At 43.3% G+C, this 15051-nt stretch overlaps 1 protein-coding gene across 4 annotated transcripts; it reads left to right on the top strand.

Moving 5' to 3' along the window:
* Positions 1 to 358: 358 nt before the first annotated feature.
* On the top strand, positions 359 to 14167 carry LOC140521024 (mucin-16-like). 4 transcript variants are annotated; one of them, XM_072635614.1, is made up of 8 exons: positions 359 to 542; positions 4659 to 4727; positions 5701 to 5828; positions 5947 to 6014; positions 6449 to 6618; positions 8539 to 8880; positions 10531 to 10610; positions 13817 to 14167. In XM_072635614.1, exons 1-7 carry the CDS (start codon positions 374 to 376, stop codon positions 10599 to 10601), a joined length of 1017 nt encoding a protein of 338 aa, XP_072491715.1. In that variant the 5' UTR covers positions 359 to 373; the 3' UTR covers positions 10602 to 10610; positions 13817 to 14167. The 4 variants fall into 4 exon arrangements, with proteins under 4 accessions (XP_072491715.1, XP_072491724.1, XP_072491734.1 ...); XM_072635623.1 differs by having other exon boundaries at positions 10531 to 10641; XM_072635633.1 differs by lacking the exon at positions 10531 to 10610.
* The last annotated feature ends 884 nt before the right edge of the window (positions 14168 to 15051 follow it).

Below are 15051 nucleotides of genomic sequence, written 5' to 3'. Positions count from 1 at the left end.
GAGGTGAGACCTGGGAAGCTAAGACTTGGAGGTCTAGGTTTCTGTCCTGGGGCTACACTCACATAAGTAGGGCTCACGGTAGACAATATACATATAAAGTCTCCACAAAGTGACCTTTTCCTGCATTTCCCCATTCCTCAGTTGTTTCATGCCTCTCTGTCTTGGCCATGGAGTGTCAGGAATGGAGATCTTTGTGTCTTCCACAGTGCTTTCTCCAGAACAGTTGTAGGTTTGTAGGTCCTCTCGGGGGCACTATCAACTATTATGCAGACGTCTCTGACGTCCCAGTTTCACTGCCCCAATACACAAGTCTCTGTCACCGCAGTCAGCACCAGTCTTAGGAGATTGTATCAAAATTTCCTTTCCTAGACCAATGACGTGTAGATCCATGACTAGAGTGGCTGTTGTATGCCACTGCTGGCAAGATCCTACCACACCCTTTCTGATCAGAGAGAAGTTTTCCTGCGAGCTGAACTACCAGACCTATGGCACCACCAGGCTGGGCGTGTATATTCTGAAGAATGACATCTTCTACCTAAATGGTGAGCTACCTAACTGAAGCAAGGTTTCGCACCCATGCCTTTTTTCTTTGTTCTAATCCCAACATTACCTTTTTTCTCATTTTCATTATGCTTTGGCCCCTCAGGCAGCCCAAACTTTCTTCTCATTCATCCCTTGTCGATACAATTGCACCAAAGTCATGTTACACATACCTAGTTCCCCAGAGACTGGGTTCTGGCTTTTCTTCTTTTCAGTCAGTTTCAGTCACCAATCTCTGAGGAAGTAGCTGTTTGGTTCTACAGATTTCTAAACAACTTCAAGGAAGTCATACATCAAAGGAAGCAAATGTATAGATGACACAGAGTTGTTTGGTAGGTAGCTACCATACGGCAAAGAATCAGGATCTAGTAAGGACTCAACTCACTCGACAAACAGGCTGTTACATTTAACAAAATAAATTGAGTGAAGACGAATATAAGATTTTGGAATTAGGTTTCTTTCAATCAATGGATTGAGTTCAGAATGGAGGAGACATGGCTAGACAGCATTTTGTGGGGGTTCTCACATACTTCAAACTCCATAATGAATGACAAGTACAATGACAATGGCACAAGTTAGTTGAAAAGTATCGTGCATATATTTACAGAGACTCTTTTCACATGCAGAGCTTTAGAAGTGTTAGTCCTACCATGCTTTGGATGCATCAGAGTACATCTGAATACCGAGTTTAATCTCTCAGTTACAATTGAGGAGGGTGTTGGGCAGGGAGGGGCTCACTGAGGAACAGGGTGAAAATGGAGTGGACTTCCATTCAGGTCAAACCAATTATCTTTTGGATGGTTGTCTATTGAGTGTCATTCATTTTGCTGAGCTCATAAATTCAAATAGCATTTGAACTTAAGCAGCTTGCATGTATCCAGAAAGAGCAAAACATGAAATATATTTACAGCAAATACACGACCTCTCTTTCTAGTGGGGTACATCAAGAAAACGGTTCGAGGAGACAGGGTTTCAGGTGAACCAATGAGAGGATGAGGGGTTCCTAGCAGTGGAAGTGAGGATGGACAGCTTTCCAGGGGTGTGTGAGCACTTATGTAAGGCCAGAAGATGGAATGTCAGGTACGGGTAAAATACAACAGCTAGAATGTATAGTGTATGACTGTGAGACATGTAAATGAAATGGATAGAGATCATTGGGCTTTAACTGGATTTGTTGTTGGCTTAAAATATGAAATAGGGACACTTCTATTTTATTCCATGGGTAATCTTAAAGAAGGGAGTCTGCAAATTTTAGACCAGTGAAGGTTCTTAAGGATGTGAGTGGCATGGCCAGACCGGGGCTTTGGGAACTTGAATTTAACAAGTGTGTGGAAGATGGGCTGAAGTCGAGAGGGCAGAATCTGAGAGGCCAGTTTGTGGAGGCTATTGTGCTAGGCCATGCCAGCTAGTGGGGATGAGGACTTGAATGAAGGTAGTGTCTGGGTGAGTTAATGTGTGCGGTGCTGTAGAAATAGAATAGATGTTAATTTTGGAAACTGGAGGCAAGGGAGCAAGGCTGAGGGTGAGTGTTGTGAACCGGGTCACCATGGTGCCATCAGCAGCAATAGGTAGATGATGCTGAGATGTGGGTTTAGAAAGACATCTGAATCACCCTCTGGACAGGTTGTGTTTAAGATGAGTTTGCAACCTTTGTGTGGAAATGTCCAGTCATCGTGTCCCTCAAGAGAAGAATTAAATCATATAACGCTATGAAAGAGAGAGTCTGGAGGAGAAACGGTGTGATCAGCAGTGTCTGTATCATAGAAATTTCCAAAGGAATAAGGACTGCGTAAAAGTCACTGAATTTAGCGATGAAGAGATGATTGGTCAAACTCAGGGAGTTTCAGTTAAATGGTAGGATCAGAAGGCAGATTGCAAGAGGGTGAGAAGTGAGGAGGAGAGGGAGAAGCAGCTTTTTTCTCGATTGACTGTAAAAGGGAGAAGACATGTAGGAATAGGGGAAGGTGAGGACAGGATCAAGTGAAAGGTATTTTTCTCCCCTTAAGGGTGGAAGACATTTGTAGTAAGCAGAAGAGGAACTGGTTTGTCAAATGTTGCCATGCTAATGTTATGGACAGTATGGACAAATGGTGACTAGATGGCATCACAGCTAAGTAGTTGACAACTGGAAGAATGGCTGGACCCAAAGAATAGTCAGTAATTATTCCTGGAAGGAGGTGTGTAGTGAATTGTCCCAGGGATATTTCTTGGTCTCTGTGCTACCTAGGGAAGGAAAACAGCTAGAGAATAGGTAGAAAACACGTTTACTGATTTTACATCTAACCCCAAGGGTTTGAGATAGAACCAATGGATATATTGGATGACAGATTTGGAATTCCAAATCATAGGCTAGAATGGTGGGCTCAGATCAGGTAAGGTGAAATTTAATAGGCATAGTACAATTTCGTGTCTGTACTCTCAAAACCCTTTTATGACTCCAAGATGGACAAGCGGAGTCTGGAATTTTCTGAACAAATATTGGGACATTTAATGGACTGAAGCTCGACATGGATCAACAGTGTGGTATGTCAAATAACAAAGTTTAAGGAAAACCTTAGGGTATATGAAAGAGACACAGTATTCAACTGTCTTCAGGGGGTTAAAGGGCTGTCACAGGGAAATGGGCCTGGACTTGTTCTTCTTTGACCCAGAAGGTAGAACGAGCAATACAGTGTCACGTTACAAAGAAGCAAATATCCACTAGAAGTGAAGAAAAATTTCGTATCATGTGGTGGGATGGTCTACTTCAGGAAGGAGAAGGTTTGCCTTCCCTGAGGAATGTCAAATAAATGGTCGATCACCACTTCTTGGGGATGTGGTGGAGGGTATTCCTGGTCAGGTAAGGGTTGGACCAGGCCATGCCTGAGGTGTCGCATTTCTGTTCGTCCTTCATCCTGATGTGTTGATTTTCTCCTAAAAGTCAGAAGACTATGGAGAAGAGCCTGGTGACAATCCAAGGCAACCCATGGGAAAGTGTGTTGTTGTCTGTGTCTCTTTAGAGCAGAGGAGAGCAAGTCAAGATCCTTTGTTATGTTTGTCACGGTAGAGAGCTGACAGGTTCCCAGGAGAATTCTCTTGTCCCTTTGTTCAGCGATCACATCCTCCACATACGAAAAGACAGCAAGCTGAGCCACCAGGTCTTCTTTTCTCAATGTAGCCTCTCAAGTGTTCTTTGCCTTCTATTCCCAACTCCTTTGATATTTACATTCATTTTCTGTCCTTTGTTTCCCAGTTTGTCATGAACACCATCCATTTCAATTCATGAAAACTAAATGCCTTGTTTCACAGATATCCGTTGAGTCGCAGGCAATTGTGATTTCAGAAATGTCTTCACAAGGGGAGTTGGTGCTCAGAACCAGAACAGTGAAATTGGCATGACTTTCTCTCAAATCTGTGCCTCTGTAACTCACTTGAGCCTTGTTAGAAAGGACTCCTAGTATTAGAATCAGCTACCTCAATATGGAATGACTTTCCTCTCACTGTAACTCTTTGGGCAGAGGGTGATTATCCTTTCTTTTCCCGGGGTTCTTTAGGAAGTCCTGTTTCGATGCCATCTAGGATGCTTCCAAGGCTGAAATTCTATGTGGAAAAGTAGGATATCTCCCTCCTACTGGATCTTTCGGATAAGAGACATTGAATCAGACTCTGGGATTCTCATGTCCTCTCTCCAAGATTCCATGGTGATAAGGTTGCCCTCACAGGACAATCCGGGTTATGGACATAATGTTCCATATGAAGCTCAGATGGAAAAATGTTCCTGGAGCAGGAATTACGTGTTGAGAATCTTCCTTGAGAGCTTCATTCTATTTCTGCCAGAGACATTACCAGCAGTGAAAATAACCTTAGCCCCTGAAAGCCGTTCTGTGGTTACTTAAACACCAGTCAAATGAGTTTGATGACAGTCATGTATTTACTTTGTCATTTCCTGCATAGAGAACCCAGAGATGGTGCCCAGTGTGGAATCATTCCTTCATCTCCTACTATATGCCAAGGAATGTACTATGTCCTCAGAATGCAAAGAATGACATAAAAATACTCAGTCCCTGCCCTTAAGGTGTTAGCCAACTTAACTTTCTCCCACTTTATGTCCTCATTTTAATAAGACTCTTCTTTTGCAGCTTCTGGGGTAGCCACTATAGCAACCTTCCCATATTCCGTGGGATCAACAGGACCTGAAGCCTACACAGGTAGAATTGTTAGGACTTTAGCGTTCTGGAAAGGGCTCAGTAGGCTTTTCAAAGTTCTGGAAAGAAGGAGAAAAGGAAGGGAACGTAGAGTTTCCAAACAAACCCTACTAACTCTATGATGCAGAGGCTGGGCAAGACAGGAGTGGGGATTTGGCATGACTTCTGAAGTCCCTTGTAAGCAATTCCAGAGAAGATTTAAATATCTGGTAATTTGCCAGAGAGATCCCTGCAGGCACGTGGCACAAATTGTTGCATCTCATGCCAAAGATGAGGAAAAAGAAAGGCCCCTCGAACAGCCCCCCACCTTGTCTGACCAGAGTTAGCATTTGCCCAGAACCTGGTACCTCTTGTGATAATTCAGCTTCATGCTGAACTTCATTCTCTTCGAGATTGTGGGTCCCCACATAGTCATCTGGACATAGCTTGGGAGCTCTTTGAAAGCAGGGCCTTCTTTTGCTTCTGTTGGTATGTCTAGCACTTATTACAATGCATTGTATATGGCAAATGATGAATAAGTGCTTTCCTGATCAATCTTGACCAAATCAAGCAGAACCCTTTCCCCATCCAACGAACTTCTCTTGGTTCTCTAGTTTCTCAGTTGTGGTTCTATCAACGGTTTTCTTTCACCTTGATTTAGTTTGAGCTCCTTTGTCAACCACTTTTGCTCCAGGAACATCTTCCAGTCCATTACCATTCCTTAGCACCAGCCTTACCACTTACCAAAGTGCTAGCATCTCGGGATCCTTTGGTGGACTGTCTTTACGGATTTTGTCATTAGATTAGGACTTGAAGAAAAGCTGAATAAAGCGGAACTGGGAGAGTGAGAAATCGTACCTACCCAGAGATATCAGTGCAGCCAGGTTAATGGGTTTCCCTTGCAGAAAGGAATAGAATAGGAACTGGGTGACCTTGGGCATGCTAGTAGAGTGGATAATGCTCACACACAGATGTTCCTCTCTGACTCATATTTCAGTTAGTGGCACGTCCAGCATGGAATCTCTTGTTGCAAACTTTACCGTTACGAACTTCATCTGCTCAGAAGATATGGGGCAGCCCAGTTCTGACACATTCAACTCTGCTGAGAATGTCATGCAACACATGGTTAGTCTTCCCCATATCCGACCCCATCCGCCAACTACACAGCTGATTTCCCCATTCCTTGACTGGGATCCATCTTCTCTTACCCCAAGTTTACTTGACTCTTTCCTTGCTTTGCCAGATTGGCCTCTTGTTTAGGGAAACTACCATTGGGCCCTATTTCCCTGAATGCAAGGTGACTTCTTTGAGGTAAGAATTGTAACACTTTCCGCACACCCTTGAGGATAAACCTCTAATGGACTGCTATATGTAAAAGATAGTCAACTCGATTATACACTTACCTTTAGTCTCATTTTCTCTATGTTCAAATTCCCAAACAACTTTATCCCAGTGCCTCTAATCCCAGAAAGTGCAGGAAATAAAAGTGCATTCATTCATAAGTACTGATTTGTAAGAAACAGTCTAATGTCAAAAATGTCTTCTCCAGTTGCGGTCCTACGGCTTCTCACCACTGCTACCCAGACAGGTAATGCTAGCTCACCGACCATTCCAAGGCCACTGTCAGCCTTTCTCAGGTCACTTCTGGCATATATTTAAGCCCCTCTCTACCCAGAATCCCAACACATTTCTCAGCACCAATTTCACAGATGTTCATATCACCTCCCATTGTTGTTTTTATCTAGAGCTATGATGAATGGATTTGCAACCAGAGTGGATTTCCTGTGTACCCATCGCGTTGTCCCTGTCAAGCCTGTCGTGGACAGTGAAGTGTACTGGGAGATGAGCAGGGAAACACATGGCATTACCATTCTGTGCCTCTTCACCCTGGCCAAGGACAGTCATTACCTTGATGGTGAGCTACCTAACTGAGCCATCATCTTGGCCACTGTCCCGACCAGTCTTCTGATATAACCTCAGTATTATTTTCTCTTCATTTTAAGCCTTATTCTTTTATCCCTTATTCCACCCCTGCCCAGAATCCTTTATTCCAATGTCCCATTTTTTCATCCAGGTCCAAAAGATAGAACCTACGTATAACTGAGTTGCTAGACTGCCCACTACTTGGTGCCATCTCTGGTGTTATCTGTGGTAGCTGGAGATAATTGTTGTTCTGTCCATTTTTTGGTCTTTGCAAATGCAAACTTTGAAGTAATTCTTTGGTTGGAGACTAGAGGTCAGCAAGGAGAAGGATGGATGAGGTGAAGTAAGGAAGGATAAGTATCTAAGAGTAGGATGGAATCAGGAGGACAAAAGGTTTCCACCTACGACAATGATGGCTCTGTTCCAATCAAGTGAAATTTAATAAGAATTGACATGTACTGAAGTGGAAGAAAGTGGATTTGAAGGAAGAGGGCCTGGGTTCTACTCCTAACTTTCTAATTCCTCTCAGTTTGACAGCTGACTAACAAATTACCCTAGATGAGCCTCAGCTGTGTCTTCTGTAAATTATAATGTTGGCCCAGATGTGGTCTTGGCCAGGTCTCAATATGTGATTCTGATTCAAACGGCTCTTTAGTGCTTTTGAAATCCAATCCACTTCTATATTAATGAAACAGAAGTATATAGTTTTGGGGAGACAGAACTCTATAACAAGTCATTGGAAAGTGACCTTGGAGATTATCTTGAGAGTAAGCTTAATAAGAGCCATCAAAGTGACAGGGCATGCATGCCAAAAACCCCAACAGAGACACACTGGTGTGCTAATATGTCTCTTGGTCTTCCTTGAGGGTGGAAATTCCCTCCCGGGAGGCAAAGTGCTAGCTGTCCAAAACCTATCATTTTAAGGACTTTCCTGAGCCTGAGACGTTAAGTGATTTGACAGGATCAGAGCATTCATTCAGTTTTAAGGGATGGGTTCTGATTTCAGAACTTCTGAATTCTGAATAGCCATTTCAAACCAGTTTGCCATATGATTTCTTGTCACAATTCTGTCTGCATTTAGCTGACTACAAGGAATCGTAGTTGAATCTACAACAACAGAAGTGTAGTAGCTTGAAAGGAGGGAGGTGACAGTTCTATCTTCCTCTGCCTTTACAAGTTGAAGCTAGTTCATTTTGAGGAGCCCCAGGATGGCGAGGCATCATGAAAGTATGGGGTAAAGGCAGAGAGGCAGTGCAGTAGCTAGTGTCCTGATCCTAGAGCCAGGGAAAACCGAGTTCCAGTCTTGCCTGACAAGCTCACTGGCTGTGTGACATAGGGACGTCACTTAAGGGAACAGCTTTCATGCTCCATTTGCTCGTCTGAAAAATGGGGATAATCATAGTAATACCAATCTCAAAATTCGACAGTGAGGAGAAATGGGACCACATTTCTAAAGTACTGTAAAAACCTTAAATCATCTTGCAGAGATATACTACTGATGATGATGGCGACAGCTAGAAAGAACTGTTCATGTTTAGCCAGGAGACATCATGATCACATTCTTTGATTTTTCAGGAGCCTATCATGAGCAAGAGGTTTTCATTCTGCTGAATCCCATAAGGCAGAATTAGGAGCAATGAATGATTGCTGAGGCCAGAGAAGAAAATGGGGGGTCCGGTACAAGTCGACATTTGCTCCCACAGGAAATCACATAAAGATACAACCCTGTTTTGTCTCTCACCCTTCCTGGCTGGGTCTCAGACAAAAGCGTGAGTTAGGCAGTGCAAGGGAGGATTCTCTCTTTCTCCAGGATGCAAATCCCTTGGTTCCTCAGGGGTGATAAACTAAGGCCTTATTTCAGCTGAGTCTCTAAGTAACTCTCTTGCTTGACTGTCCATCCTTTGTTTTCCAGGTTACAAGGAAGAAAGCATGGTCCAATCTACTGAGGTTTTGTGGAGTCCTCTCATGCTACCTCCCTGGGCTACAGGGAAGAAGACCTCCTCAATTCACCCCAGGGCTGTGGCCTTGGAAGGAGAAGGCCACAGTGCGATGAGCAATTGGGTCCCCATCTGTGCCAGGCCCTTGACTGAATGTGCTCTTCATCAGATGCCCTTCGTGAGGGTCAACTGGAACTGCAGCTTCTCCTCCAACCTGGGTTCGAACTCCATTGGACAAGGTTTTCTGGACGGGACCAGGAAGACCACAGGCCACTGCCCCAGGGGCCTATTCAAGCTGGATAACCTCCACATGACAAGTAGGGAAAATAGAATCGAGTCAGGGTGGGGAAACTGCAGTGGGAAGAGGAGATGGGAAGGGGCCTTGAGGCAGAAGGAAAGCTTAGGAGGCTTGGAATCCAGCAATTGGGGGTGAAATTAAGACTGATGATTCTGAAACACTGCAGAGCAAGGAAGTTCCCTACAACAGAACGCATAACAGGTTAACAACAGGAAGGTTCTTAGGACCTACAATGTCAGGACTTGGAAAGCCTTTAGAATTGAGATTGTCAGAGTTTTGGGTGCAGCACACAGAAGCCAAGATGTCGGTGCTGGGAGGGCCCTTAGAAGCCAGGATGTCGGACATTGGAGAGCAGTATTAACATACAGAATGGAGAAGGTTTGATCTGGGAAGGGCCTCAGAGCTTCCAACCCTATAAATTTGAGATTGAGCAAAGTCAGATCCAGGGAACAGACTTGAATTTGCCCAAAGTCACTGAAAGTTAGTGTCAGAGGTGAGAAAAAACAATTCCAATGCCAGACCATCCCTACACTCCCCCAAACCCAAGCAAGGAGCTGACAGGGGTCTCTTTTCAGGGCAGAAACTTATGACCTTTGCAAATGCCTTCTGAGAGCCCCAGTCATGAGGGCCTCCCTGAGGACAAAGGGAGTCCTCCAAAGAGCCACAAGACACACAAACCTTGTTGCCATTTACCCCTTCAGGCTGCTCCTCCCATCTTTTCCTCTGTGGATCTTCAAACCTCTTTCACTTAGAAAACATTTATTAGCATCTCAAATGAGATATTATTTCTGAAGTAATTATTATGTAACATGTACTTAAGTGAATGCTTGTTCCTTTTTAAAAAAAAAAAATTAATGAATATTTTGTTGGATGGTAAGTTCCCAATTGTCTCCCTTCTTCCCCACCACCGCGTAGAGAAAGCCACAGACAGATGGATAGAAATATACAAACTATGCCATGCATTCTTCGTTCATTCTTTCCTCTAGCCCCTCCTCCTCCCTCCACACTCTGCTCTTCCTTTCACTCCCATCCCTTCCACTCCCTTCCTCTCTTCTGCAGAGGTTCATGCATGGCATTTCATAGACACGGAGAACTCCTTTTAGGGAACTCATGTTTCCAGTGCACACCCATACATACTTTTATCTTAATATCTTCGAGAGTGACATTGAGAGGCAAAGTGATTTGCCCAGGGTCAAGGAGACAACATGTGCCCGAAGCCACTGGACTTGTAGTTATATCTTCCTGTCTCCGAATTCAGCTATCTACCCTCTTCTCCACATTTCCTCTCAAGGGCATAATGGAGGAGATAAGATTCGAGACTGGACCTGTGATTTCCTGTGTGAACGCAGCACTTGGAGGAAAAGCTTCCTTTAACAGAACAGATTTTAAATTCACTTGAGACTTAGGAGAGTTGGAGAGTTGGCTGTGGATAAGACAGACTTGCATTAGCAATGCAATAGATCTGAGTGTGACAGACAACTCTGTGAGAACCTAGTGGATTGACTTTTCGTGGCTCTTGGACTTGAAGAGAAAGTGATATTGGAGCTGGGCTTCCACATCTTGTGTGCCTGTTACATGTGGGGGCTAATCCTGTTGGGAACGCTCCACACACTGTGCTGTCCTCACATCCCTATGATGGCCCCTTAGCATCATCTCTGTTTCTCCCCAGACATGCCCTACTGGACCATCAGCTTTTTCGGCCTGGCACTACTCCTGGTGCTCCTGGTTAACCTTATGTGATACTTCACAGTAAGAGAAACTGGGGAACCCCTAAGAGCCTGTTAGTACTGTGTGCATGTGTGTGTGTGTGTGTGTGTGTGTGTGTGTGTGTGAAAGTGAGAGAGAGAGAGAGAGTAAGGGAGGGAGGGAGGGAGAGAGGGAGGGAGGGAGGGAGGGAGAGAGGGAGAGAGACTTTGTGGTTGCACAGTGGAAAGACGATTGTGGTATCTGGAGCCAAAAGACCTGTGTTCAAATCCTCATCAAGTATGTCACCATCATCAAGCGCCCCCCCCCCATGGGTAAGACTCAACCTTACAACCCAAAATCACTTGGTCACTTCTCTTCTTTCCCGAATTGTTGGATTGTTTTTGAATTCTTTTAATTGGCATATTTTTCATTATGAGGGAAGGTGAACACAGGAAAAGACTTTCAGGTTTTAGAACTTCTAAAAAGTTTTTAATTCGATGGTGAGGAAAGAGAAATATGAACAAGGGTGAGTACTGTGGCTCAGTTTGGACGATCTTATTGAGAGCCAAGAGGCAGTCCCTATTATTCCAGTTTTGTTGTTGTTGTTTTTTTTTTTACCAAGGAGAATTCTCTTTGTAGTAAAATCGCTGTTTAAGAAGGTGATACCTGAGTTAAAAAAAGGCACCTAACTGAGATGAGTTCCAGGGCACCAAGCACAGTGGATACTGAGAGAAATGAGGCAGATGCCATTGGAGAAGCCAGAATCAGCCATTTGGGGAAAATGGTGTGGCATGGAAGAGGATCAAAGGAGGGCGAATGTCCTCATCTTCAAAAAAGGGAAGAGAAAAAAATCTGCACATGGAGAATAAGGAGCTTGATTTCTGTTACTGAAAAGTTAAACATTAGGTTATGAAAGGTTTGGGTAGCAAAGTGATAGAAAAACAGGTCGTAGGCCTGGTGCTAGCGTTCCCAATGTCACCCCCCCAGCTCATTTCATCTCCCATGTTCTCCATGTGTTTAGATTGCTCAGTATGGCAAATGCTGCGGTTATCATTTAACAAGATTTTTGCAAATGATATGACCGAGTTTCCCGTGCAGTCTTTTCCAAAATAAGAGTGATGTGGGCTAGCAAGTAAAAGGATCTGGTGGATGTAGAATGAGAGGAAGGATCAGTCCCAAACCGTAGTCGGTCCTTCACCTTTCAGTATCAGCATGAAAATTGGTTTCTGGCAGAGCACCATAAGGATCTGGATGTGACCTGGATCTAAAGTTTTTCTAAGTGACGTCAGTGAAGGCTAAGACTGAATGCTTTTCAAAAAGAGCTAACCATTTTAGTAGTCAGGATTACAAAAGATCTAAAAGGCAACAAGTGTTAGGTCGATTCTCATAGGAAGAAACTGGTGTCTCTTTGATTGTGTATTACACAAGCTTCAATAAATATAACTATGTCGGTCACATTAATTTAGAAATAGTGAAGAAGAGGATTGCACAGGAAACCGAGAATCTCTTACATATAGTTTTGGTCATTTCAAAGTAGATACTTAATTTATATGAACCCCATAGAATTATTTGTCTATGTCCCCTTTCTGAACTTGGTTCTGTTCTTGCTGGATATTTTAAAATGTGATTTTTAAACTCTTTCTTCCATCAGGCTATTATGGGTACCCATCCATCTCAAGTAATCATCTCCTTCCCTCTTTTCCTCCCCAAGAAATGAAATCTGCCACCCTTCTAAGAGACAAATAAAATTGGGGGTTGGGATGCAAACATGTGTCATCTCTAAAGATAGTTTGCTTCTGCTCTTGTACTCTCTACCAACAGGATGTTGGCCTGGTTCACTAATCGTCTTCTGGAGAAGTGAAGACCTCAGAATACTTTTCCTTTACATCATTTTTGTCATTGAATATGAGTGTGCTTTACTCCATCTGCTCATTTGTTTCCCTAAATTTTTCTTAATGACTTTTATAATTCCATACTATTCATTTACGTTCACATACCACAATTTTTCAGCCATCTTCTCATTGCTGGACATGCTGTCGGCCTTCAGTTCTTTGCCTTAGCAAAAAGTGCTGCCATATTTTTGCATATTTCAATCTGTGGAGTATGAAATAATTGACTGAGAATGAAATAATCAAGGATCAAAAATCAGCTTCACTACTAACCTCTAGGGGAAGGTATGATGACAGAGTGATGTAGTTGAAAGAATCTGGGCTTTTAGGGCTCTCCAGCTCCAGTTGAGTCAGTAGTGTAATATGGCATCCAAGAGAGTTAGAGCGGTCTTTGCTGCAGTAAGAAAATAATGTGGCCAGGCCTAGGAGGGCAATAGCGCACATGCCAGGGCTAAGGTGAAGCTCATTGGTAAGTTGGAATGTTCAGTGACAATGACCAAGTTTCTTCAGGCCTGGCCACCTGATCTGGAGGAGGACAAGGGCCGGATGAGCCCGGTAAAAAGGATATTTGCAGGAATTATGTCTGTTTTCAAGTCTTTGAAAGGCAGTCACAAGAAAAGGATCTAAACTCCATGTAGCAGAATCCCAAACAAAGGAATTAGCAAAGTCATCACACTTCAAGCTGGAAGAGATGGAGAGTTCTCCATCCCAGCAGAGATTTGGGCAGAAGCTAGCTGACAGGCCCTGAGGGAATGCAGAGTTAGGCCTATTGCTTGCTGTTCAAGGGTGTGTTGGCCTGTGTGTATGCTGAGGTCTTCAGAACTCAGAGCTTCTTGGTGGTTTCCCAGAGATGATTTGTGATTGGTGTATTGTTTGTCGGCTGTCTGTTGACATATCACCTTTGATCCCTTAGGGGGTGAGTGTTTCTTTTGAATATTTGTATCATTTAAAAATGTTATATTCCATTAGATTGCACTTCCTGAGAGTATTTTGTCTCTGCAGTTTTTCTTTGAGTTCCGGTTATTTGTGACATGTAAGGGTGTAGGGGTGTGAAGTGTGAGGTTTTTATGTTCTACCATATCATCTTCTCAACACATGAAAAATCTTGATGTATCATCTCAATTTCATCTCACTTTCTTTCAAAATGGTTAACCTTTTGACCTTGCAGAAACTTATGTTGATATATCCTCTTAAGGTTGGGAAGCCAAGTTTCTTTTTATCCACATTCCGTTGTTCATGAGAGGTTTTGGTTTGCCTTGAAGGCAATATTTTAATGTACATGTATAATTTGTAGAAACTTACGATACCTCTTTCTGCTCCTCCTGGATTCCATTCTTTTGATACAGTATTTATTCCTTTGACCTCTTTCTTCTCTTAAAGCCAAGTAATGGCTAGGATTCCGCAACAAATGAAAGAACACAGGATCACAACGTAGGAATCGATGGCTTCGTGGACGCCTAGATGGAAAGTCACTTAAAGGACACTCAGTTACCTGCCCTTGTGTTCCCTCTAGGGGTCACAAACACTCCAGCATTAACCCAAAGGAAGAGAACCAGCCTGTCCACACCTATTCAGTATTGGAAGAATGACTCTGGGCCTTTATAAACTTTATTATCCTGAAAAGAAGAAAACATTTGTACTGGATATTTTAATTTATTTTAAAATACATACGTCCTGTAGTTGGATGAGTATAACTAGTAAAAATAAAACCATGTAATTGTTACAAAATAACCTCATGTCTTTTTCAATTTACTTCGATTGTCCTTTTTTGTTCTTCTGTCTCCTTGCCATATTTATGTCTGCTCTTAGAGAATTTTGTATATAGATTATTTAGAGAAGCAGAGCAGTATAGGTCTGGCTTTTCGAAAAATGATTTTTTTTTTTTGTCTGTATATTTGCAACACAAATGTGACTCTGTGAAATGTTTTGAGCCTTTTTCCAACAGCATTCTGGCTTAGCTTTTTTACAAAGTGGACAGTGCTTCTCCTTCTTTAGGAGCAACCACCCTCACCCAGGCTCAAGCACCAAAAGTTCCCAAGTGAAGCATGGGGGACCTGTCACCAGAGGGTCCATAAAGTCCTGAGGTCCCCTCCGAATCAGAGAAAAAAGAAGCCAATTGGCAGGATGAGGGTGATGCATAGGAGGGAGGAAGAGAAAGGAAAGGGAGAGCTGGGCAAAGCATGGCGAGGGGTCGTATAGGGCGCTATAGCTTGGCTAGTTTCCAGTTTGGGTTACTGGATTCTTCTGCCCTTGGCAGGCTGTTCAGAGATGAGATAAGAAGGATCTCCACTGCCACCTTTGGCTGTAACAGTCTGAGGTTTAGACCTCAAATTGACATCAGGTCAGTCTTACCCAGCCACATGAAACCATTGTATCCAAGGAGAGAAACACGGTCCCTGCAGACTGCACTCATAAGCATGTTAGGTCGACTTGCCAAAACAAACTTTGGCATTTTAGTCTCTGTCCTGCTCAGGAATCATTGTTTCTGGTGCAGATGAAGGGGAATGTATTAAGACACTAGCATCAGTGCAGAATTCTGGCTGTCTTCTTTGATCTAGGTCCTCTTGAACCCTAGAATAACATATTAACAAAGCGGCCAGCCCGAATAAGCCACA

The sequence above is a fragment of the Notamacropus eugenii genome, chromosome 1 (genome assembly GCF_028372415.1).
Source record: "Notamacropus eugenii isolate mMacEug1 chromosome 1, mMacEug1.pri_v2, whole genome shotgun sequence".
NCBI lineage: Eukaryota > Metazoa > Chordata > Mammalia > Diprotodontia > Macropodidae > Notamacropus > Notamacropus eugenii.
This window is presented reverse-complemented; position numbering and strand designations above follow the sequence as displayed.

Bases quoted from the DNA above. Each gene is read 5' to 3' on its own strand.
- LOC140521024 (XM_072635605.1), top strand. From the start codon at position 374: ATGACGTGTAGATCCATGACTAGAGTGGCTGTTGTATGCCACTGCTGG. The intron at 5,829-5,946 runs GTTAGTCTTCCC...TTGCTTTGCCAG, and splicing joins AGAATGTCATGCAACACATG to ATTGGCCTCTTGTTTAGGGA. The intron at 6,015-6,448 runs GTAAGAATTGTA...GTTTTTATCTAG, and splicing joins TGCAAGGTGACTTCTTTGAG to AGCTATGATGAATGGATTTG.